The 27,550-nt window shown below is 42.1% G+C and overlaps 1 protein-coding gene across 3 annotated transcripts in view; it reads right to left on the bottom strand.

Annotated features, from left to right (window-relative positions):
* Positions 1-277: 277 nt before the first annotated feature.
* RAB27A (RAB27A, member RAS oncogene family) overlaps positions 278-27,550 on the bottom strand; it is a 111,095-nt gene continuing 83,822 nt past the window's right edge. For 2 of the 3 annotated variants that reach the window (XM_075857977.1, XM_075857978.1), the window contains exons 6-7: positions 11,468-11,591; positions 278-2,693 (exon numbers count right to left, since the gene is read on the bottom strand). In XM_075857977.1, the coding sequence (XP_075714092.1) occupies positions 2,495-2,693; positions 11,468-11,591 (323 nt within the window). In that variant the 3' untranslated portion in view covers positions 278-2,494. The remainder of the gene's footprint in view (positions 2,694-11,467; positions 11,592-27,550) is intronic. The other variant, XM_075857979.1, reaches the window with a different exon arrangement.

The following is a 27,550-nucleotide window of genomic DNA, read 5'->3' as shown; positions in this document are numbered from 1 at the left end:
TCTTCTTTGTATTTTTTTCAACTCCAGGGCATCCTTTCTATGAACTGGAGCCCAGAACGGCATATCCTAGATGAGGCCACCCAAATGTTTTACAAAGTGGTAATATTATATCCCTGTCCCACGAGTCCATATCTGTTTTAATGCATGCATACACACAGTATATATATATATATATATTTATTTTCTCCTCTGGAGATTTTGCCAGATTATGATTCAATGATTACAAGAAAGGATACTAAACAATAGATTACTAATGTAAGAGACATCTTTATTTGATAATAGATTTTAATATACTTCATTTTTTTTGTAAAACATTTGGATACAGACAATACACATTATCACATTGTCAACACTTTGCCATTTAAGTATGTATTAATTCTCACTTTAAATCTTTTTTCAGACCAATATAAAAAGGAAAAACATATTCTTCATCTTGTAACGAAGACAGCAAGTGGCCTGGCCCAATACGACATTTCCGCTGTGCAAACAACATTTGCGTTTACAACTACAAAGACAACACTTGAAAAAAGTAGCTGAAGACCAACTGTGAATTTTGTTTGGCACGGCAGTAGCCGAGAACGCTCATACCACTTTGATAAGTGCCTTTTTATAGCAGTCATCCAATGTTATCCCGTATGTCTGACGTAGAACTTCTCTCAGGCACAAGATACACAATTTATTTCTCTTTACTAGGAAGGGATCATTAAAATTATGTCTGCTGGAAAAAAACATAAGCGGTTCAGGAGATGTTTTGAGATACAAAGTTCATAATGCCAATGTACTGTGCTACATTGTGCCAATGTGAATCACATTTTTGGCAGGTAGAAACAGGTATGGTACGGTCACTACAGCTTAAGAAGATGAGGTCCAAACATTATTCAATAGAACAGGGAATTCTACTCAAAACTAAGATTTACAAGCTACAGATCAATAAATAAAAGAGAAAACTAGTGTCATGTATTCAGTCTACTCTGACATGCAGAGAGTCCCGATATATGTGTAATGCTGTTTTTATATACAGTGCATGTCCTCATCTTCTCTCACCCTTTTACGAAACATGACGGGTGCGTATAGAAGCTTTTCCCACACTAGTAAGTTCAATTTACATCTGTTTCTAAAGAGTGGAATTGGAAATCTAAATTCATACAAAAAGGACCACATTTCAGTGTTGGGAACTAACCCAATAGAGAATTTGGGTGGCGGGGGTCTAAATATGCTTAGTTGCTTAAGGTTTCAGGAAGACCGTTATCCACAGTCGTCATACATAAGATTACTCACATCTCTCCAAAAATATGAAAAAGGGACATAAATCAGTGTCATTGTAAGAGTCAGCCACGGCGTACAGGTGGCCAGCAGGGAATGACTGGCCCATAAATTACGTCCCAGCGGCACTTCACTGGAATGTATTCTATAACTAGATGTTGCTGTAAGGAGGTATTCTATGGACAGAGCATTTATCAATCCTCCTAGCCTGATGTATAGGAAGCTAGATACTATATCATTAGTGAGGTTGGTATACAAAATGCATAAGACATTCTATTGAATTGCAGGTGCAGAATATGTCAAAGTAATCTCTCATTATTATAATGCCACATTATATCTGGGCACAGTATTACTGACTCATTGTTCACCATAGTTTACTGTCCCCAATAATAAATAAAACTGTAGCTTTAAAAAGTAGTACAAAAGGAAAACGGACTAATCAAAACTATGTTACAAAATATTAGGTGAAATGTGTCCTTTTTGGCACCTTTATAGGTAAAAGTATTTATTTTTATCTATTTAAGTTTACAACATGACGGACAAAAAAAGGGAAATTAACTGTATATGTATATTATCTCATCACCAATCAGTATGGAAAAGGAAGAGAGAATAGCCCCAGCCAAGTGAACACCACAGGAGTAGCGAAGAAGAAGTAAAATAGCTGTAAGAGTACACCATTTCCAACCCAAGCCTTTGTATTATTTTGGCCTCTCAGAACATTGTGGCAGCTTGTCTCACCAGGACCAATGTGGAACTGTCTCTGTCCTAAAGGGTCCCAAAATGCACATATGGCACAAACAAGGTCATCGCTTAGCAACAGCCCTGAAGAATTTTTGCTGGTTTTTATTCTGCCCTAAATTCCTGTTGAAACATAAGAAATCGTATATATATAATTTTTGCATTATTAGCTGTGCACACATACATAAGCGGGATAGTATAGGTATCACTGGGAAGCCTAAACGTACAGGAAGAGGTTAGCAATACTGCGTAACAGAAAATGATGGACGGCAACATTGTACTGTGAATACACGGCCGGTGCAGCAGAATTGTAAGATCAGTCATGAATAGAACATTCTTTGGCAGGAAAATAAAGCAGTATTGCCCCTGGATTTTTGGGAATGTCGTACTGAGTTCTGAAGTAATAACAATAAAATGTATATTCAGTGATCATGACCACAGAACTCCAACAGCACTAAGGGATGGCATTACGCGTTTATTTTAAGGGGTGGTCTCAGCATCCACATTTGCCTTTGTCTTTGTCCTCATTTAACTGCTCAGTAGAGCTATGGCCATTGGATCGGACCACCCCTTGAGGTATCCAAGACTTGTCCACACACCGTTCCATCCGCTTCATGATCAGGTCCAGTAAAGTCTCCACTGCTTTATTCACGCTTGTTCCATCTGCAGCACTGGTCTCAAAATAAGGGATTCTGCAAGGAAAAGAACAGTATGTATAAAAAAACAGTATATATGGAACAGTACATGGAGCTAGTAAAAACACATTCAACTCATTTCTCTTCGGCTCGGTTCACATGTGCGTCGTTATTTCTGTTCCGTCACAGAAACAGAAAAACGAAGATAACGCAGGGGGGCACGACGGCAGAAGTCATCTCTGTCTAAGTGTCATACTGTCAGAGTGTCCTGGCAGTTATACATGGCAGTTGGACAGGGTCAGTGACAGGTAAGCTGCATTACCAAACCAGACAAACTAGCCCACGCTCTCAATATTAGATTTCTAACTATCTGTAAACAAACATGTTTGCCACCGCTCTCATCATTATAGCTGCTCTTGGTTTTCAATCCTATCGCCCATTTAAGACTTGCCCAAACACAGTCCGCATCAGTCCTTCTATCCTGGCCTCACCCATGTACAGCTCCCATTCACTATTCACTTTCCTCAGTCAACTTAACCCATCTCATCCCACTGCCCAACATAAAAAACGCTCTCATAAATCACAGAACCATCTGCTGTCACTCTCCATTCTCCTGCTATTAGCTGCAGGGGACATCTCTCCCAACCCTGGGCCCCCCTTTTCTTCTGCCAAGCTCAACCACTTACCTGCCACACATAGAAACCCTGCAAATCTTCTTGCCATTCCTTGTATGTCTTCTCCTGACTCTTTTAACTGTGCTCTCTGGAACTCTCGGTCCGTGTGCAACAAACTCACTTTTATTCATGACTTATTCCTTTCTAACTCTCTCAACCTTCTGGCTCTTACAGAAACATGGCTACACCTGTCTGACACTGCTTCCCCTGCTGCTCTATCTTATGGTGGTCTCCAGTTCTCTCATGCCCCCAGACCTGAGAACAGGCAGGGTGGAGGAGTAGGTATACTTCTTTCCCCACACTGCACTTTCCAGGTCATTCCCCCGGTCCCCTCACTCACATTTCCCTCTTTTGAAGTCCACACCCTCAGACTCTTTCACCCTTTTCCCCTCCGAGTGGCAGTTGTCTACCGCCCACCGGGCTCCCCCCGCCAATTCCTGGACCATTTTGCTGCCTGGCTTCCACAATTTCTATCCTCTGAAACACCCACTCTCATCATGGGTGACTTCAACATCCCCATTGATAACCCAATCTCCTCATCTGCCTCCCAGTTTCTATCTTTAACCTCGTCCCTCGGTCTGTCACAACTTACTAACTCTCCTACACATGAAGACGGGCATTCACTTGACCTGGTCTTCTTCCGGCTCTGCTCAGTTTCTGACTTTATTAACTCTCCTCTCCCGCTTTCTGACCACAATCTTCTCTGCTTTACTATCAAATATTCTCTGCCTCCTCAGGTCATCCCTACGTATCAGACATACAGAAATCTACATGCCATTAACACTGTGAAATTCATAGACAGTCTACAGTCCTCATTGTCCCCTATCTCTTCCCTCTCCTGTCCCAATCTGGCTGCCAAACTTTATAACAACACTCTCAAAAATGCATTGGATGAAGCAGCCCCCACTACACTCCGAACCACCCGACAAAGACGACGACAACCCTGGCACACGCCTCAATCCCGCTTTCTTCAGCGGTGCTTGAGATGTGCCGAACGACTGTGGAGAAAATCGCATTTGGATGCAGATTTCCTCCATTACAAATTTATGCTCAAAACTTACAACTCTGCCCTTCACCGCGCCAAACAAGTCTACTTCACTTCTCTCATCTCCACACTATCTAATAATCCAAAACGCCTCTTTGATACTTTTCACTCCCTCCTTAGTCCTAAAGTGCAGACACCAATCACAGATCTCAGTGCTGAAGACCTGGCCAATTATTTTAAAGTTAAAATTGACAACATCCGGCATGATATTCTCTCCCAGTCCCCTAGTAACATCGATCCCCTTCCCCCCCACACTCCCTCTTCTTCACTCTCAGCATTTGACCCAATAACTGAAGATCCCCTTCCCCCCCCACACTCCCTCTTCTTCACTCTCAGCATTTGACCCAATAACTGAAGATCCCCTTCCCCCCCACACTCCCTCTTCTTCACTCTCAGCATTTGACCCAATAACTGAAGATCCCCTTCCCCCCCACACTCCCTCTTCTTCACTCTCAGCATTTGACCCAATAACTGAAGAAGAAGTCTCGAGGCTCCTCTCTTCTTCTCGTCCTACTACCTGCCCTAGTGATCCTGTCCCCTCACACCTCCTCCAGTCCCTCTCCCCAGCTGTCACTAGTCACCTCACTAAAATATTTAACCTCTCTCTTTCCTCTGGTATCTTTCCCTCCGCTTTTAAACATGCCATTATAAACCCATTATTGAAAAAACCAACACTTGACCCATCCAGCGCTGCCAACTACCGACCAGTCTCTAATCTGCCCTTCATCTCCAAACTCCTGGAACGCTTGGTCTACTCTCGCCTTATCCGCTATCTCTCTGCTAACTCCATTCTTGACCCCTTACAATCTGGTTTCCGCACTCTACACTCCACAGAAACTGCCCTTACTAAAGTCTCAAATGATCTCTTGGCGGCTAAATCGGACGGTAAATCCTCTCTCCTGATTCTTTTGGATCTCTCTGCAGCCTTTGACACTGTAGACCACAAACTCCTACTTAACCTGCTCCACTCTATTGGCCTCAAGGACGCGGCTCTCTCTTGGTTTTCCTCCTATCTCTCTGACCGCTCATTCAGTGTGTCATTTGCTGGTTCCACTTCTTCTCCTCTTCCCCTTGATATCGGGGTTCCTCAGGGATCAGTCCTAGGTCCACTCCTCTTTTCTCTCTACACAGCTCCTATTGGACAAACCATCAGCAGATTTGGCTTCCAGTACCATCTCTACGCTGATGACACCCAATTATATACCTCTTCCCGTGACATCACCCCTGCTCTAATACAGAACACCAGTGATTGTCTGTCCGCTGTCTCTAACATCATGTCCTCTCTCTATCTGAAACTGAATCTTTCTAAAACTGAGCTCCTTGTGTTCCAACCATCTACTAACCTCCCTAAACCTGATGTCTCTATCTCTGTGTGTGGCACTATCATAACTCCTAAGCAGCACGCCCGCTGTCTCGGGGTTATTTTTGACTCAGATCTTTCCTTTACTCCTCACATACAATCACTTTCACGCTCCTGTCATTTTCACCTAAAAAACATCTCCAGAATCCGCTCTTTTCTTACGGAGGAAACTGCCAAAACTCTCATTGTTGCTCTGATTCACTCTCGTCTTGACTACTGTAACTCATTACTAGTCGGTCTTCCCCTCACTAAACTCTCCCCTCTCCAATCTATCCTCAATGCAGCAGCCAGGCTCATCTTTATGACCAACCGCTACACCAACGCCTCTAATCTGTGCCAGTCACTGCACTGGTTGCCCATCCCCTTCCGAATAAAATTCAAACTTATTACTCTCACCCACAAAGCTCTCCACAGTGCTGCACCTCCTTACATCTCCTCCCTCATCTCTGTCTACCACCCTACTCGGGCTCTACGTTCTGCCAACGACCTTAGATTAAAATCCTCCATAATCCGAACCTCCCACTACCGTCTCCAGGATTTCTCTCGTGCTGCACCCGTCCTCTGGAATGTGCTACCCCAGACAATCAGATTAATTCCCAATATCCACAGTTTTAAACGTGCCCTGAAAACACATCTATTTAGACAGGCCTATAAAATTCCCTAATCTGACTCCTTTTCATGGCCCTCCATTTAGATTAGTCATCAGAATAAGATTCCCTCACACTCCTTCTCTTCATGTCCGTCATACACGGATACTGGCTGGTGACCGGCTCATGCAGCTTTATGTTACCACCGCATGTGTATAAAAATGGCCGGACCATTGTACAGAACAAACACTATTACACTTTGTGTCTCCCTTATGTCCTCATAGATTGTAAGCTCTTGCGAGCAGGGTCCTCACTCCCCAGGTTTGAATTGTAAATTAACTTTGTCACTATGTAATGTCCGATATTGTTTTCATGTTCCCTCTACATTGTAAAGTGCTGCGTAATATGTTGGCGCTATATAAATAAAGATTATTATTATTATTATCAGTCATAGGATGGACGCAAAGAGAACGCAACAAAATCAATTGACATTAATGGTCGTTTTACTGGACAATTTGCACAAGATTTTTGGCTGAATCAGTGATGGAGCCTCCAACACAGATGTGAATACAGCAATCTTATAGTCTCAATTCACACGCTTAATGTTTGAGGTAATAATTTGACTTAACACTATAAACTGTACTAGAAGGCCCCGTCCACACCAAGCAAATCCACAGAAATTGACTGTACAACGATGGATTGGGCTTTCAAAACCCCATCTACATGTAGCGGTAAAAATCCACCTGAAAATCAGCGCAGCAGATTTTGAACCTTTTCAATGCACAGGGGTGAAATCCGCCGGAAAATACGCATGTAACACATTATAGAATCAGACAGCTGACCAAGCCGTCATTCACAGGACAGTTGCTTACAATGGGGATGATCTCTGATAGATTGGCACCTCTGATGTCACCCATTTCTGTGGGAAACTAAGGAACCAAAATGTTAAATCCAATTTGTTGGATACTTGTCCCCTGACTGTTCAGGACTGTCTGCCTGGACCCAGAAATATAAAATTCTCAGTGGATCCTACTGACAAAACTCTGATGGTTATGGCCAGCTTATGTCTTGTTATTGAATTTTCCTTATAATAAGTTGATCATTGCCAGTATTTGTTGGCATGACAAATATCAGTCTGAAAATCCTGCTATATAAAACACAGCATGAATAAGTGTAGTAGACCAGTGTTTCCCTAGATCTTGATTTGCACTTTAATCACTTCAAATATTTGCTGTACAGAAAATAAATTAACAAGGGTATTCTTTCCCCCATCTACCCGCATAACATTTCTAATGTATTGAAATATTAGATGTACAAATATCAAAACACCATATGCAAGAAAGCTATGACAGGTATATTTTAAGATTCAATTTCTTGAAGTCATTTCAGTATTCCTCCACAAGAGGGTGCTGAAGAAGTGATTACAAGTTATTACAATAATAACTGTAGCTATAAACCATTTAACCCCTTCCCTCTGCAGCCACTTTTTGGTTTTTCCATTTTTGGTTTTTTAATTCCCACCTTCCAAAAGCCTCAACTTTTTTATTTTTCCGTCGCTATAGCCGTATGAGGGCTTATTTTTTGCGGGACAAGTTATAGTTTTTCATAGCACCATATATTGTACCATATAATTTACTGGGAAAAAAACAAAAACTGTGCAGTAAAATGGAAAAAAAAAAAAAAAAAAACAGTGATTCCTCCACTGTATATTGGCTTTGTTTCTTCGGCATTCACTACGCGGTAAAGACGACACGTTAACTGTATTCTGCGAGTCAATAGGATTAAAGGCGATACCAAATTTATATAGTTTTACTACTTTTACAAGGAAAAAATGAATTGTTAAAAGTGAAACTTGTTTTGAGTCGCCGTATTCGGAGAGACATACATTTTATTTTTCAGTCGATTGAACGGTATGAGGGCATGTTTTTCCGGGACGAGTTGAAGATTTTCACGGCACTGTTTATTGTGCCATATAATGTAGTGGGAAACTGGAAAAATAATTATTTGTGGGGTGTAATAGGGAAAAAAAACAGTGATTCCTTATTTTTGCGGGGTTTCATTTTTGCTGCATTCACCATGCGGTAAAAACGGCATGATAAAGGGGTTCTGTCACCAGATTATAAGTTCCCTATCTCCTACTTAATCTGATCGGCGCTGTAATGTAGAGAACAGTGGTTTTTATTTTGAAAACTATAACTTTTGAGCAAGTTATGAACAATTTTAGATTTATGCTAATTAGTTTAACAGAAACTGGGCGTTTTTTGACTTTTGACCAAGTGGGAGTTGTACAGAGGAGTGTATGACGCTGACCAATCAGATCACGCTGTGCTGTGTGAGTAAGTCCCACAGAAACTTTACCGAAGTGTCGGGAGTGTGAATAGACATCGCATCCTAGCTGGAGGTTATGTCTATTCACTCTCAAGACACTTCGGTAAAGTTACTGTGGGTGTATGTGACAGCACAGCATGATGTCGTGAGTACAGATGGACATGAATGGAGAGAAGTGTATGACGCTGATTAGTCAGCGTCATACACTTCTTTTTACAATGCCCACTTGGTCAAAAGTTAAAAAAAACGCCCAGCTGGGCATTAAGAAACTAATTAGCATAAACCTAAAATTGTTCATAACGTGCAAAAAAATGACAGTTTTTCAAAATAAAAACCACTGTGATCTATATTACAGTGCCTACCAGATTACGTAGGGGATACGTCATTTATAAACTGGTGACAGAGCCTCTTTAACTTCATTCTGCAGGTCAATAGGATCACAACGATACCAAATTTATATTGGGTTTTTTTTTACTACTTTTACAAGGAAGAAACGGATTGTTAAAAATAAAATTTGAGTTTTGTCGCCATATTCTGAGAGCCATAACTTTTTTTTCCGTTGATTTGTGCGGTGTGAGGGCTTATTTTTTGCGAGGTGAGCTGTACTTCCTATCGGTACCATTTTGGGGCACATGAGACTTTTTATTCAGTTTTTGTGGGAGATGAAGTGACCAAAAAAACAGCGATTCTGGCAGCTTAATTTTTTAGTAATGATATATTGTATAGTTTGGACTTTTACGGATGAGGCGATACCAGTTATGTTAATTTTTTTACATTGTGCTTTGAGGATAATGGGAAAATGTTTTTCTTTCAAACATATATATATATACACCGTGTTTCCCCGATAGTAAGACACCCCCGATTGTAAGACGTATCGGGGGTTTCAGGGGGGTCGGCTAATATAAGCCGTACCCCGAAAGTAAGACATATGTCTTACTTTCGGGGAAACACGGGGGTATTGCCGCCTCCTGCCCACTTCCGCGCCGCCCCCCTCTCCATACGTCACCGCGCCGTCCCCTGCACTTGTCAATGCCGCCTCCTGCTTAAAATACGGTAATGCACACAGTATTAGGGGGGATTCACACGAGCGTGATTTGGCAGCGTGTAGACCGCGTGGTTTTCGCGCGGCACGCAATGCCCTATAGAAGTCTATGGGGCAGTACACACAGTCCGTATATTTTGCGCAGCGTTTGTTCGCTGCGCAAAATACGCGACAGGTTCAATAACTCTGCGTATTTCACGCATCACGCACCCATTGAAGTCAATGGGTGCGTGAAAACCAGGCAGGTCGCACGGAAGCTCTTCCGTGCGAACTGCGTGTTTGCGCAACAGCTGTCAAAAGGATGAATGGAAACAGAAAAGCACCACGTGCTTTTCTGTTTCCAAGCATCCAAACGGAGTGTCTTTACGAGGAGCGAACCCCGACAACCGAAGCTAACTTCACCGGGTTCGGCCAAACTTGTTTTGGCCGAACCCGGCCAAAAAATTTCCGGTCCGCGACGTCGGAAGACATTCACTGTGCATGGTGCTGAAAGAGTTAAACTGTTTCAGCACCATGGACAGTGACGTGCGATCCCAAAATCCCTGTAAAAAAAAAAAATCGAAGTTCTAACTTACCGATTACTCCTGTCTCCTTCCTGCAGTCCGACCTCCCGGGATGACACTTCAGTTCAAGTGACAGCTCCAGCCAATCACAGGCCAAGCACAGGCTGCAGCCAATCACAGGCTGCAGCGGTCACTTGGACTGCCGCGTCATCCAGGGAGGTGGGGCCCGATGTCAAGAGAGGCGCGTCACCAAGGACGCTTCACCAAGGACGCGTCACCAAGGCAACGGCCGGGAAGTTCTCGGTAAGTAGGAACTTTATCTTTTGACAATTTTTTTCCAATATAAGACATACCCCGAAAGTAAGACATAGTGGGGCTTTTGGGGATAAAAAGAAAGTAAGACACTGTCTTACTTTCGGGGAAACACGGTATATATATATATATATATATATATATACATACACACACACACACACACACACACACACACACACACACACACACACACCGGTTTATTACTTTTTATTAGTCCACCTAGGGAACTTGAACCAGCGATTGTTGAATCGCTTGCATGATATACTGAAATGCTCATGTATACCTGCTGTCGACTCAGGACTTCTCTTCGGATATCTACGAGCACCATCATTATTCACAACGTGGTCTGGACAAACGCATGGAAAAACGCAGTGTATATTTTTTATATACTAATGTATTGCAGCATATCATAATTTTTACTGCCAGCTTAGATGCTGCGGTCACTACTGACCATGGCATCTAAGAGTTTAAATGAGCAGGATCATAGTAATCTGCGATCCCACTCATTGCACTAATGGGTCAGCTGTAACATACAGGCCAACATGCGCATCTTATGGATGCTTTTTTATGGCGTTTTTTTCTTCTCTTTTTTTTGCCATTATCTGAGCAAAATTGTTCTAAAAAGCAGAAAAAGACACTGCAATTTTCCAAAATCATGACATATTTTACAAATATACTCTTAAACCACTTTTAGACTCGTGTATTTTGGTCAGTATTTAAGAGTGGTTCCAAAATACAGAAGAGGCACAAATCTTTCCATAATAGTTTTTGTTTGTGATCCATTCTTGGTTTTGGCTTAGAAATACTGACCAAAATATGCCAAGATGAAAGAGAACTTACACTGCAGACCCTGAAATTTACCGCAATGTAAAAAGTTTTATACAGGATTGCAGCATTGTGAGGCCCAGTCATAGGAATCAAACCAAGCAGTCAAACTGAATGTCAGCTACAACAATTGAAGGAAGGAAACTGCTCACCCATATTTCTCTGCAAATTCCTTTGCCTCTTCTTCCTTAACGGCTCTCTGATCCTCCAGATCACTTTTATTTCCACACATCACAATGTCTGGGTTTTCACAATATGCGTGGATTTGCAACTGGCCTAGGAAATAAAACAAAAAAGAACAACATTTTAGTTTCCATATAGAATAAATCTACAGAGAAAACGCAGTATCTGGTACTGATCTTGAGTTAGTGTTGGTATTAATTCAGAGCTGCACTTCATGGCTGAATTCTAGGTGATCGGTAGGGCAAAAGAGGGGGGGGGGGAAATACCGTGGGGCCTCATTCCTCAGGATAATTCACAGTAAGAGCGAACTACTAGTTCCTGATACAGTAATTGGTTTCAAAACCCAAGACCCGCACACTGTTATATGGGTATTTTATAGCACTATTATTTCGGCTGTGTATGACAGTATTATTAGGGTACTGTATTGCATTATTACTTGGCATTATAGAACTATACAATGATAATTGGCTCAAGGACCGTAACCAGAGAGAGTTGTGGTAAATGATTCCTATTCTGAATGGACCCTGGTTATAAGTGGTGTACCCCAGGGTTCAGTGCTGGGACCACTATTATTCAACTTATTTATTAAGGATATAGAGGATGGGATTAATAGCACTATTTCTGCAGATGACACCAAGCTATGTAATATAGTTCAGTCTATGGAAGATGTTCGGGAATTGCAAGCGGATTTAAACAAACTAAGTGTTTGGGCGTCCAGTTGGCAAATTAAGTTTAATGTAGATAAAATGTAATGTTATGCACCTGGGTATGAACAACCTGCATGCATCATATGTCCTAGGGGGAGCTACACTGGGGGAGCTACACTTGTTGAGAAGGATCTGGGTGTACTTGTAAATCATAAACTAAACAACAGCATGCAATGACAATCAGCTGCTTCAAGGCCAGCAAGATATTGTCGTGTATTAAAAGAGGCATGGACTTGCATGACAGGGATGTAATATTACCACTTTACAAAGCATTAGTGAGGCCTCATCTAGAATATGCAGTTCAGTTCTGGGCTCCAGTTCATAGAAATGATGCCCTGGAGTTGGAAAAAATACAAAGAAGAGCAACGAAGCTAATAAGGGGCATGGAGAATCTAAGTTATGAGGAAAGATTAAAAGAATTAAACCTATTTAGCCTTGAAAAAAGACGACTAAGGGGGGACATGATTAATTTATATAAATATATGAATGGCACATACAAAAAATATGGTGAAATCCTGTTCCGTGTAAAACCCCCTCAAAAAACAAGGGGGCACTCCCTCCGTCTGGAGAAAAAAAGGTTCAACCTGCAGAGGCGACAAGGCTTCTTTACTGTGAGAACTGTGAATCTATGGAATAGCCTACCGCAGGAGCTGGTCACAGCAGGGACAGTAGATGGCTTTAACCCCTTCCCGACATTTGCCGTACATGTACGTCATGGAAAGTACTGACTTCCCGCATCTTGCCGTACATGTACGCCAAATGTTTGGGACCGGCTCAGAAGCTGAGTCGGTGCCATCATCACCGGATCTCAGCTGTATCTTACAGCTGACATCCGGCTGTAACGGCGGGGACCGAAATTAGCTTCGATCCCCGCCATTGTATTAGAGAAAAAAAAATCTGACCGTTGGATCCTCAAGTCCCCTAGTGTGACTTGAGAAAAAGTGTAAAAAAAGTATAAAAAAGTGTCAAAAAAAGTGCACAAAATAAAAGTTTGAAAACAGTAAAAGTTTCAAGTAATCAAATAAAACACATTCCCCCTTTTACTCTTATCAAGTCCTTTATTATTGAAAAATAATAATAAACCATATGTATTTGGTATCGCCGCGACCGTAACGACCGGAGGTATCAAAATATTATATTATTTATTGCACGCGGTGAACAGCGTAAAAAAAAACGTAAAAAACGTTACCAGAGTTTCTGTTTTTTGGTCACTTTGCCCTACAAATATTAGAATAAAAAGTGATCAAAAAGTCGCACGTATCCAAAAATGGTACCTATAAAAACTATAGCTCGTCCCGCAAAAAACAAGCCCTCATACACCTCCATCGACAAAAAAATTAAAATGTTATGGTTCTCACAACTTGGCGACAGAAAAAATACATTCTTTTTACAAAAGTAATTTTATTGTGCAAAAAGTTGTAAAACATGAAAAAGTCCTATAAATTAGGTATCGCCGGAATCGTACTGACCCGCAGAATAAAGTTAACATGTAATTTATAACGCATGGTGAACGCTATATAAAAAAAAAATGAAAAAAGCTGTGCCAGAATTGCATTTTTTTGTTTACCTGGCATCCCAAAAAATAGAATAAAAGGTGATCAAAAAGTTGCATGTACCCCAAAATGGTACCAATAATAACTACAGCTCGTCCCGCAACAAACCAGCCCTCATACCACTAAGTCTATGAAAAATAAAATTAGTTATGGCTCCAATAAGTCAGGAAATAAAAAAATATGCAGTTGTGCCCGAGGGGAACATTTCTTCTGTTTGAAGAGGCGATTTATCAAGGACCTAAAATTAGGGAACCAGGAAAGGGAGGGCCCAAACATATCCGCTGGAAGAGACGGTGCCCGTATTATACCAGGACAACACTTCCTAGCAAAATTCCCCAAACTACAAAGGCGCGGAGTATGGACCAAAAGGGGCATAAGAAAGGACGCCATATATCAGTGAGACACCGGCCTGTGCAGAAAGGATCGCTTCACAGCGTAACACACATCTATGGATTATTTTATTGTTTTTTTTTACCCCGTTATTATACCACCTGACTATGCCCCTTATATACTCCGCCCAGCTTACATATGCCCTACATTATAAACGGAAACACCAGTAAGACTCCAAACAAAACTACTACCAAGCAAAATCCACGCTCCAAAAGCCAAATGGCATTTCCTCCCATCTGAACCCTACAGCGTGCCCAAACAGCAGTTTCCTTCCACATATATGGCATCGTCATACCCGGGAGAACCCTTTTAGCAATTTTTGGGGTGTGTGTCTCCAGTGGCATAAGCTGGGCACGACATATTTGCCACTGAATGGCATATCTAGGGAAAAATATAAATTTTTAATTTGCACCATCCACAGCGCATTCATTTATGGAAAAGACCTGTGGGGTGAAAATGCTCACTACACCCCTTAATAAATGCCTTGAGGGGTGCAGTTTCCATAATGGGGTCACTTCCCAGGGGTTTATTTTTATTATTTCACATCTGAGCCTCTGCAGTTGTGAACCAATACTTTGTAAATCGCCAAATTAGGCCTCAATTTTACATGGTACGCTTTCACTCCTGAGCCTGGTCGACTGTCCAGGCAAGAGATTAGGGCCACATGTAGGGTGTTTCTAAAACCAGGAAACACCGCATAATAATTAGAGAGCTGTCTCGTTATGGTGGCACAAGCCGGGTACCACATATTGGCATATCTATGGAAAAAATCCCATTTTCACTCTGCAACATCGAGTTCACACTAATTTCTACAAAACACCTGCAGGGTTAACATGCTCACTACACCCCTAGGTAAATGCATTGAGGGGTGTAGTTTCCAAAATGGGGTCACTTGTGGGGGGTTTCCACTGTTTTGTCTCCTCAGGGACTTCGTAAATGTGACCTGGCCTCCGCAAACCATTCCTGCTAAACTTAAGCTCCAAAAGCCAAATAGCGCTCTTTCCCTTCTCAGCCCTGCCGTGTCTCCAAACAACCGTTTATTACCACATGTGGGGCATTGTTTTACTCGGGAGAGATTGGTTTACAAATTTTACGGTGCTTTTTCTCCTTCAGTCCTTGTGGAAATGAGAAAAAATTAGCTAAACCTACATTTTCTTTGAAAAAATTTAGATTGTCATTTTCAGGGCCTATTTCCAATAATTTATGCAAAAAACCTGTTGGGTCAAAACGCTCACTATACCCCTAGATAATTTCCTCAATGGGCGTAGTTTCCAAAATGGGGTCACTTGTGGGGGGTTTCCACTGTTTTGTCCCCTCAGGGGCTTTGTAAATGTGACCTGGCCTCCGCAAACCATTCCTGCTAAATGTGAACTCCAAAAGCCAAATAGCGCTCTTTCCCTTCTCAGCCTCGCCGTGTGTCCAAACAACCGGTTATTACCACATGTGGGGTATTGTTTTACTCGGGAGAAATTGCTTTACAAATTTTACGGTGCTTTTTCTCCTTTAGTCCTTGTGAAAATGAGAAAAAAAAAATCGCTAAACCTACATTTTCTTTGAAGAAATGTTGATTTTAATTTTCACGGCCTACTTCTAATAATTTCTGTAAAAAAGCTGTGCGGTCAAAATGCTCACTATACCCCTAGATAATTTCCTTGAGGTGTGTAGTTTCCCAGATGGGGTCACTTTTGGGGGATTTTGACTGTTTTGGCACCGCAAGAGCCCTTCAAACCTGACATGGTGCCTAAAATTTATTCTAACAAAAATAAGGCCCCAAAATCCACTAGGTGTTCCTTTGCTTCGGAGGCCGGTGCTTCATTCCAGTAGCACGCTACGGCCACATGTGGGATATTTCCTAAAACTGCAGAAACTGGGCAACAAATATTGAGTTGCATTTCTCTGGTAAAACCTTCTGTGTTATAAAAAAAATTGTACTAAAAATTTATTTCTGCAAAAAAATATGAAATTTGTAAATTTCACCTCTACTTTGCTTTAATTCCTGTGACATGTGTAAAGGGTTAAGACATTTTCTGAATGCTGTTTTGAATACTTTGAGGGGTGAAGTTTTTAAAATGGGGTGACTTTTTGGGGGATTCTAATATATAAGGCCCTCAAAGCCACTTCACAACTGAACTGGCCCCTGTAAAAATGGCCTTTTGAAATTTTCTTGAAAATGTGAGAAATTGCTGCTAAAGTTCTAAGCCTTGTGATGTCATAGAAAAATAAAAGGATGTTCAAAAAACGATGCCAATCTAAAGTAGACATATGGGGGATGTTAATTAGCAACAATTTTGTGTGGTATAACTGCCTGTCTTACAAGCAGATACATTTAAATTGAGAAAAATGCTAATTTTTGCAATTTTTCGCTAAATTTTGGTGTTTTTCACAATTAAATACTGAACATATCGAGCAAATTTTAGCAGGAACTTAAAGTCCAATGTGTCACGAGAAAACAATCTCAGAATCGCTTGGATAGGTGAAAGCATTCCGGAGTTATTACCACATAAAGTGACACATGTCAGATTTGAAAAATGAGGCTCGGTCAGGAAGGTCAAAAGTGGCTAAAGAGGGAAGGGGTTAAAAAAGGCTTAGATCATTTCCTAGAACAAAGAAATATTAGCTCCTTTGTGTAGAAATGTTTAACTTCCCTTCTCCCATCCCTTGGTTGAACTTGATGGACAGGTGTCTTTTTTCAACCATACGAACTATGTAATGTTCAGCCTGGTTATCGTCAGCTAGTTTCTATTTCTAAAAATATTGAGGGGGCCCCAATACAATGTTTTTCTCAGGGGCCTCCACAGACCTTGTCCCGTGATTGTCGTGATTCTGACAGTCTCCTATGAAGCCCTGCCGGAGGCAGAGCTTCATAGGAGTACAAAGATGGCGGACCTGGGGGACTTAGTCAGGCCACCAGGCAGCCGTGCCAACCAACGGCTCCCACCGATCTTACCGCGGGAGGGCAGTTGGGACGTTACAGGGGGTCGTCCCCCTGTTTAGTAATTTAAATGCCGCAATCTCTATTGAAAGCGGCATTTAACAGGTTAAACAAGCGGGATCGCGCTAAAATGGGATCCCGCTCGTAACCCGGAAGTGTCGGCTGTAACTCACAGCCGACACACTCGCTCTATGGAGCGGACTCCGCCCGTGAGCCCGCTCCATATTCCCCCACCCGGCGTGCGCCGTATATATATATATACGGCGGATGTCGGGAAGGGGTTAAAGCCATGATCAATATACACTGTGAAATCAGTAAGATTGCTGCCATAGTTTTTTGCTTGGAAAAAATTAATGTCCCTGCATTAACTGCACAAGGCACTCAGGAGCTTTGCTCACATATAACATCAAGCTTACGTTTACAACCTCAAAGCAAAACTCTTTTTTATACACAGCCAGTATATCTTGAAACAGTCTGCAGGTAGGCATACAGTTGGGTCCAGAATTATTTGGACAGTGACACAATCTTCATGATTTGGGCTCTGCATGCCACCACATTGGATTTGAAATGTAACAACCGAGATGCAATTGAAGTGTAGACTTTCAGGTTTAATTCAAGAGGTTGAACATAAATATCCTGTGAAACATTTAGGAATTGCAACCATTTTTCTACACAGCCTCATTTCAGGGGCTCAAAAGTAATTGGACAAATTAACATTACCATAAATAAAAAAAAAATGTTTTAATACTTCGTAGAGAATCCTTTGCAGGCAATGACTGCCTGAAGTCTGGAACCCATGGACATCACCAAACGCTGGGTTTCCTCCTTTGTGATGCTTTGCCAGGCCTTTACTGCAGCGGTCTTCAGTTGTTGCTTGTTTGTGTGTCTTTCTGCTTTAAGTTTTGTCTTAAGCAAGTGAAATGCATGCTCGATCGGGTTGAGATCTGGTGATTGACTTCGCCATTGCAGAATATTCAATTTCTTTGCCTTAAAAAACTCCTGGGTTGCTTTCGCAATATGTTTTGTGTCATTGGACGTCGCTTCACAGTACAAGGGAGGGAGCACCCGGAGACTTTCAGGACACACGTTTTGCTTGAAAATGTTTCAGGTCCCACATCACATTTAGGCTGGGTTCACACGACCTATTTTCAGACGTAAACGAGGCGTATTATGCCTCGTTTTACGTCTGAAAATAAGGCTACAATACGTCGGCAAACATCTGCCCATTCATTTGAATGCGTTTGCCGACGTACTGTGCAGACGACCTGTCATTTACGCGTCGTCGTTTGACAGCTGTAAGTTGACTGCCTCGGCAAAGAAGTGCAGGGCACTTCTTTGCAACGTAATTTGAGCCGTTCTTCATTGAAGTCAATGAAGAGCAGCTCAAGATTTACGAGCGTCACAGACGCCTCGCATAATGCGAGGAGCTTTTACGTCTGAAATGAGGCAGCTGTTTTCTCCTGAAAACAGTGTATTTTCAGACGTAAAAGCCTCTCATCGTGTGCACATACACTTATAGAGGCACTGAGCTGCCAAAAAGATAGAAACTCCCCATAAATGACCCCATTTTGAAAACTAGACCCCTTAAGGTATTCATCTAGGTGTGTACTAAGTATTTTGACACCACAGTTTTTGCAGGAATTAATGCAAAGCAGGTGGAAAGAAAATGTTATTTCACTTTTTTTCACAAATGTGTAATTTTAAGGTTAGATTTCTTGTACAGAGGACATGAGAATAAGGAAATGCACCAGAAAATGTATCACCCTGTTTCTCCTGTGTTCAAAAATATCCCCATTGTGGCCCTAATGTGTTCCTGGACACACGGCAGGACCCAAAAGGAAGGGAGCACCCGGAGGCTTTCAGGACACACATTTTGCTTGAAAATGAGAGGATTCTACTTTTCTAGATTGAGAAATATATGTCCCTAAGGCCTCATGCACACGACCGTGCTTGTAATTATGACTCGTAATTACGAGCACGGCCGGCCACGGGCAGCCGGACGCTTTTGCGAGCCGTGCTCCCATGATAAAGCATAGCAGCACGGCCCGTAAAATGAAAAAATAGAACATGTTCTATTTTTTTAACGGCACTGGCAACTTCCCGTGAGAAAACGGGAAGGTACCCATGACTAACAGAAGTCTATGGGCCCGATATTGCGGGTCGTAATTACGACCCGCAATAACGGGTGTTTTTACGGACGTGTGCATGAGGCCTAACAGTTTCTACACCCTATGACTATGTCGTGCTAAGAAAGCAGCTGTCTTGAAATCATGTCAGTCCATAGACATTATGTATATCAACCCGCTCTCATATATAGTAAGTTAGAGTGGGGAAATTTATTAAACTGTTGGCGGAAAAAGGCAATATATCCCAAAAAAAAGGACGACGAATGTATCCAGCTATGTGGAAAACTAGAGCATGTTCACAGGATGAAAGAAAATTTGTAGGGCTGTAATGACTTTATTATTCAAAGTGACTGGTCATACGTCTCTTTAGCTCCATCAATCCCTATATAAGGGACGAATGTGCCAAGTGACGCGGTACACCATAACAAGCCCCTGCCCGGCAAGGTAGGAACCGCCATGTGTACAAAACAACCAATCACCTGTAGAATATATAAAGGGGCAGTGTCCCACACCGTATGTATAGATACAGTAAAGGACCACTACTCCCCAAACTCCCTTGCGGTCACGAAATTTTAAAGCCAGCAACTTCTCAATTTGAAAAGTGCATGACTCCCCCTTTCGTAGTTTTTTATCCACAAGTTGACGTGGGAAACCTTTGCGATTCCTGCGTATTGTGCCACATGCTCTGGTGTTGGCACAATGAAGGGCGCTAAACAATGGCACACTGGTATAAAAACTGTCAGTGTATACATGATACCCCTTGTGTAGGAAAGGGCCAATTAAATCCCACACAATCTTACCGGTGGTACCAATATTTGGAGGGCACCCTGGTGGATTGAATTCACTGTCTTTACCCTCGTAGATCTTAAACGCACATGTGTAGCGAGTAGTGCTTTCACATAATTTGTACATCTTTACCCCGTATTTTGCACTTTTTGAGGGTATGAATTGGCGGAATGAGAGACGTCCTTTGAAATTCATTAGCGATTCATCCACTGCTAAATTTTGTTCAGGGGTATATGCTCCTAAAAAGGAGGAATTAAGAAAATTTAGCAAAGGCCTTAATTTATACAGCCGGTCACGGCTTCTGTCGCTGGAAGGGGGTGCCTGTAGGTTGTCACTAAAGTGGAGAAATCGCATAAGTATTTCGTACCTGCTGCGTGACATAATGCCAGAAAAAATGGGGGTGGTATGTATAGGGCTTGATGCCCAATATGACCTAATAGAGGGTTTTTTTTATAATTCCCTTGTTAAGGGTGAGGCCCAGAATTTTTTTTATTTCCATTGCATTTGTGGGATTCCACAACCTGGCATGAGGTGACGAAGGCTTATTTGCAATGTACTGCCTGGCATACAAATTTGTTTCATGCACAAAATGTTCCAAAACTTGGTCCGTAATAAAAATATTAAAATAATTTAGTGGTAAAAAATTACTGACATTGGGACTTATGCCAGGAGTAGCAATAAAGTCATTTATGGTGGGAGAAAATAAACTTGTGGGTTCCCACACTAAATCGGTTTGGTGGGGTTGTGCAATTTCAGGGGCTGCACTTTGAACGGACGTTGTGGCAACTGCACCGTCTCCCATATCACTGGTGCTGGGTCTCATATCCGTAGAATCACTTGAAGCGACACTTTCGCTGTCGCTTTCACGTAAAAGCTCAACTTCAGATGCAGAATCCGTATCTGAGCATAGCATCTGATAGGCTTCCTCAACGCTGTATCTTCTGGCAGCCATAATGATTATGCAGTCTAAACCGCAAATAATAAATGGAAATAGCAGTTTAAATTTTTTTTATCAACTAATAACACTAAAAGGAATTAAACTTTTTTTTTATTTTTATTTTACGTTTTTTATTTTACTGTAGTGATCACTATGATTGGATCTCATAGTGATCACAAAAGATCAGGAACCAATACTATTGGCTCCTGATCACTGCTCTAAGAACAGAGCTGGTAGCAACAGCTCGTTCTTAGAGCAGGAGCTGTCATTTAGACACTCCCGGCGGCTCTGTACACAGTAACAGCATGTGACCGCTGTGATTCGCTGTCACAGTGGTCACATGATGTTACGACGAAATCGGCAGGTCCTGATGGCTGCACTAAGAACCGGACCTGTTACTTACAGCCGGTTTTTAGTGCAGACTTCACCAGGGTGCCGCTAAACCCCCTCTACTACAGCGATGCCAAAAGGCGTCGTTCTAGACTGAGTACATGCACCGCCTGACGTCAAAAGACGGTGGGCGGTCGTTAAGGGGTTAAAGAGGCTCAGTCACCACATTATAAGTGCCCTATCTCCTATATAAGAAGATCGGCGCTATAATGTATGTGACAGTAATGGTTTTTATTTAGAAAAACGATCTATTTGAAACCACTTTATGAGCGATTTTTAGCTTTATGCTAATGAGTTTCTTAATGCCCAAGTGGGCGTGTTTTTACTTTAGACCAAGTGGGCGTTGTACAGAGGAGTGTATGACGCTGACCAATCAGCGTCATGTACTTCTCTCTATTCAGTTACACTGCACTAGTGATATAGGTATATCGCTATGTGCAGCTACACACACAAAACACTAACATTACTGTAGTGGCCTGATAATGACTATACATCACTACCAGCCTGGACGTGATGTTTATTCAGAATCCTGACACTTATGAATCTTTTCTGTAAGATTCCAGCAGGGCTAGCGTAATCTCGTTTGAAATGACAGGTTACATCGTAATCTCGCGAGATTACGTTTGCCTTGCTGTAAATCTCAGAGACGCTACAGACACGTCAGGATTCTAAATAAACATCACGTCCAGGCTGGTAGTGATGTATATTCATTATCGGGACACTACAGTAATGTTAGTGTTTGTGTATGTAGCTGCACATAACGATATAACTATATCGCTAGTGAAGTGTAAATGAATGGAGAGAAGTGTATGACGCTGATTGGTCAGCGTCATACACTCCTCTGTACAACGCCCACTTGGTCTAAAGTAAAAACACGCCCACTTGGGCATTAAGAAACTCATTAGCATAAAGCTAAAAATCGCTCATAAAGTTGTTTAAAATATTGTTTTTCGAAATAAAAAGCATTACTGTCACCTACATTATAGCGCCGATCTTCTTATATAGGAGATAGGGCACTTATAATGTGGTGACAGAGCCTCTTTAAGCTGCTTACTTGAATTAAACAAGATGTTACAGCATTTTACCGGTCTGAAACCCACTTGTGATGTCACAGCAGCTTACCGGATAGAAACTCACTTGTGACGTCACAGTAGCTTGCCCAGGAGCAGGCACCAGCAATAGAGGCACCTTGTGCAATAATTGTATATGGGCTCCTTGATTTCCATCTGATAATTCCATGACAGCTGGGTGCCATCCACAGACCACGTTATTTTCATGGCTTTCCAGAATCCCTCACGGCTGTACCAATCCATTAGTAATTGTAAGACATTAATAGGAAGGCACTTTTTCTTTTTTTCTTTTTAAAGCTAGCAGTGGGCTCCCCTTGCCCGCATGACTCCAGTTGAGCTGCAAAGATGAAGCCCAGTTCACAAAACGTTTATTCCATCTGTCTGAGGTATACGTCAAGTCTATATAGTGAGTGAATGTACGTGTACCAAGTTAATATCATGTTCTGTATTTGTGTATATTTGCACATAACAAGTATATGTACTCACTACATTCATGTGTGGGATGTGGTCACTGTTAAGCCAGGGCCGATTTTCATTCCCAGTCTGGCTCAGGGTAAATGACATTACACTAACCACGTAGGTCATAAAAAGCCAAGATACATTTTTTACTTCGGAGTATGAATCTTATGCTTTTATCTTAACTCTACTAATGCGATCTTATTTAATGGGTATTGAACGTCTCTTCCAGTTTTTTCGGGCCTAAGTAAAAGGATAAGAATGATAGATGTAATAAAAGATATCAGGAGATAATCACTTGACTTGATTTTTTTTTTTTTAATTATTCGTAAAACATAAATTAGACATTAGAAGTAACGGTAAAAAGATAGAACAGCTCCTGTCTATATGTCTGGTGTCGCAATACATATGTATAAAAAAATAATAATTTTGTCCCAGATAAATGGGGTTATGCTAAATTCAAAATTCCCACAGGTATGGGTTGGTTAGATGAAGGTGACATACTCTTAGTGCACTGTTGTAGTCGGTTAATGCATGCTCCTAATTAAATGCATCAAATCCGATCACCTGTCCCTTTACAGCAGCCTGGAAACAGTCACACGCTCAGAAAAGCGTTCCAGCGCCGCTAACTAAACCTAGTGCATCCATGCAAACATTATTTTTCTATCAGTCACAGCCTCTTACATGTTTCACCCGGCATTCAGGGATCATTAGGCAGAGTAAGGTTGTGTATAATGCAGGTATAAAAGCAGTGGCCTGTTGCGCTCGAGAACGCCGGGCTTATAAACACTAAGGATCTCCCACGAGGGGGACATCACTCGAGCGAACAGCCAAATCAGCAGAGGGGCTCGACCACGCCTTCTGCACTTTCATATTTTCAGTACGAGACAGTTGTCCGGCAGCGAGGCAGGGACTCCTAGCGTCGTACATAACTGATGCTAGGAGCCCGGCTCCCTGCACGGTGTTCGGCCCGGTACTTGCGGCCGAAATACGTCCGTCGATTACGGACGTAATGACCTCGTGTGAACATACTCTCAGTCTCGTTTGGTTGTCATGGGGCCCTGGAGTGCGTCCCCGGACTGATTCCGAACAGATTCCATACACAATAAGGGCTAGGTATCAGCGTAGAGAAACATTCAGATCCTCTTTGAACTGGTCACAAAGTGTACACTGAATGGCAGCTGTGGAGGTGCTTTCCCACCTCCATTGGATTATATCACATTCGGTATTTCTAACTTCTCCATCGGTTAGGATGGGGCGCATTTCTATTAGTATTAAACAGATCACTGTTTGGCAGCTAGAAAGGCTTAACTATAGTGAGGGTTATGTGTTTTTTTTTATTTCAATAAAATATTTTTTCTATGTCTTTGTATTTTTTTAAACTTTATTACTACCACCTTAGTAACGTCCATTGGCTGATTGACAGCGTCCATTACTAAGGCGAGGCTTGGTGTCAGCCATTGCAGACGCGAACACTAACCCCCATTATTACTCTGGTACACACCGCCACCAGGGGTTCCGGGAAGAGCTGGGTAAGATCCACTACCCGACCATCTGTAGTGCAGGTCGGGTACTGGGGTGGCCGCAGGCTGGTATTATTAGGCTAGGAAAGGCCAAAAACAGTGGCATAGATAGGGGCTGACATATAGAGCGCATCAATATCATGATGTGACTACAGATGGGAGTGATCAGATAACCACATGGTCTAAAAATTCTCATCCAAGGTTGTACCGGGTTTGGACCTCACCCTAAACAGGGGTGTATAGAAGGTATAGTTATTGGTACTGTGGTATCATATCAGTATCTCGCTCTTTCATACATATTTATTTCTCATAAAATGCAAGACATTATGCTACGAATCAAGATTAAATAGGACTTAAAGAGGCTCTGTCACCAGATTATAAGTGCCCCACCTCCTACATAATGTGATCGGCGCTGTAATGTAGATAACAGCAGGGTTTTTTATTTTGAAAAACGATCATTTTTGAGCAAGTTATGAGCAATTTTAGATTTATTCTAATTAGTTTCTTAATAGACAACTGGGCGTGTTTTTACTTTTGACCAAGTGGCTGTTGTACAGAGGAGTGTATGAGGCTGACCAATCAGTGACCAATTAGCATCATACACTTCTCATTGTTCCAGCCCAGCTTCTTTCACTGCATAATCACACTGTGCTGTGGATCATGCTGGGCTGGAACAATGAGAAGTGTAATACGCTGGTTGGTCACTGATTGGTCAGCCTCATACACTTCTCTGTAACGCCCACTTGGTCAAAAGTAAAAACACGCCCAGTTGTCTATTAAGAAACAAATTAGCATAAATCTAAAATTGCTCATAACTTGCTAAAAAATGTTCGTTTTTCAAAATAAAAACCACTGCTGTTATCTCCATTACAGCGCCAATCAGATTATGTAGGAGATAGGGCATTTATAATGTGGTGACAGAGCCTCTTTAAAGGGGGTTTCTCACAATAACATTTATGGCACATCAAATTGCTATGCCATACATTTTAAATCAGTGGGGGTTGGGCTCTGATATTTACATATCTCTAAATTCCTTCTATGGAAAGTGACAGTGTCGGGGACTGGGCACCCCCAGCTAGGTTTCTTAGAATTTTATCCTCAAAACAAAAAAAAGAAAATGTTGCCAATGGAAGTGTTGAATGTGTGACATAACTAGTGTGGGTGGAATGTGATGTTTTAGAAGACCTACGCCATGCACGGATGCACCACAGCCCATTTGTTAGAGCTTACAATTAAACACACACAAATGAGGTGAAAGTTCTGTTCTCTGTTTGTGCTGCTGTTTCCATAACTAATCTGCAACTCTTGATCTTGGGTGGGAATCAAAACTCCCTCTAGACAGCACTGTGTTTGCACAAGAGGAGGGTGTTCCTAGGTATTTGCAAGAAGAAATACCACAGGTCTTGTTACGCTTCCCTTAACAAATAAGAAATGTAGATAGAGTAGCCGACTGCAAACCAAACACAGAGTTTTACACTGACAAGTTAAACGGCTTAAAGAGGCTCTGTCACCAGATTTTGCAACCCCTATCTGCTATTGCAGCAGATAGGCGCTGCAATGTAGATTACAGTAACGTTTTTATTTTTTAAAAACGAGCATTTTTGGCCAAGTTATGACCATTTTTGTATTTATGCAAATGAGGCTTGCAAAAGTCCAAGTGGGCATGTTTAAACTAAAAGTCCAACTGGGCGTGTATTATGTGCGTACATCGGGGCATTTTTACTACTTTTACTAGCTGGGCGTTCTGACGAGAAGTATCATCCACTTCTCTTCAGAACGCCCAGCTTCTGGCAGTGCAGACACAGCCGTGTTCTCGAGAGATCACGCTGTGTCGTCACTCATAGGTCCTGCATCGTGTCGGACGAGCGAGGACACATCGGCACCAGAAGCTACAGTTGATTCTGCAGCAGCATCGGCGTTTGCAGGTAAGTCGATGTAGCTACTTACCTGCAAACGCTGATGCTGCTGCAGAATCAACTGTAGCCTCTGGTGCCGATGTGGCCGACACGATGCAGGACCTGGGGCAGGAAGTGAGTGACGTCACAGCGTGATCTCTCGAGAACACGCTGTGTCTTCACTGCCAGAAGCTGGGCATTGTGAAGAGAAGTGGATGATACTTCTATACACAACGCCCAGCTAGTAAAAGAAGTAAAAACCCCCGATGTACGCACATAATACACGCCCACTTGGACTTTTGCAAGCCTCATTTGCATAAATACAAAAATGTTCAACTTGGCCAAAAATGCTAGTTTTTAAAAAATAAAAACGTTACTGTAATCTACATTGCAGCGCCTATCTGCTGCAATAGCAGATAGGGGTTGCAAAATCTGGTGACAGAGCCTCTTTAAATAGTAACTTCTTCAACCCATACCTACATATTAGGCCTCATTCAGACGAGCGCGATTCATGTCAGTGTGGTGTCAGTTGAAATAACTGACAGCACACTGACCCTTGCACTTCTATGGGGCTATTCATACGTCCTTGTTTTTTCACGTAGCGTGTATCTGTTGCGTGAAACTCACCGAATGTCCTATTCTGGTCCATTTTTACGTACCATGTCGCCCATTAAAGTCAATGGGTGCATGAAAATAACAGACGGCCCAAGGACAACAACCGTTGCTAAACAAACGTAAAAACGAGAAAATAACCCACAAAAAAAAACAGGAAGTGCTTGCAGAGGAGAAAGACGGATGAGAAAAACTGATGACACACGACAGTGATATGCATGAAATCCGGTCAATTTTTTGCAGACACGCTCATTTGAGGCCTTAGGGAATTGCACACCTAATATCATACGCCAGTCTTAATAGTAAGAAAGAACACACTTAAAAAGAGGCCAAAGCCTCTTAATAAATGTGTCGCATCTGCCAGCCGGGCTGCAACAACTGCGGCCATGCGTTTCCCCACATCGCCGTAAAAAAAAAAAATACATACTTTGCTCAGAGCTTCTCTGCTCACCTCCGACTCCTCTGATCACAACAGCAACGTTGGTATATGGTCCGGATGCCGAGTAGCATCAATGTCTTATATGCAGCGCAGCACTACAAAGTCATCAGTGCTGCGTCGCATACCTCCTCCTGACACTGCACGGCAACATTACATTGTATGAGCTGCGCTGGAGTGATGAGGGAGCCTGAGGGATGCTGTTTTGAAGGCAAAGAGTGGTCACGACAAATATTGAT

Source organism: Rhinoderma darwinii, chromosome 3 (assembly GCF_050947455.1).
Source record: "Rhinoderma darwinii isolate aRhiDar2 chromosome 3, aRhiDar2.hap1, whole genome shotgun sequence".
Lineage (NCBI taxonomy): Eukaryota > Metazoa > Chordata > Amphibia > Anura > Rhinodermatidae > Rhinoderma > Rhinoderma darwinii.
The sequence above is the reverse complement of the archived record's forward strand: the minus strand, read 5'-3'. Positions and strand labels throughout refer to the sequence as shown.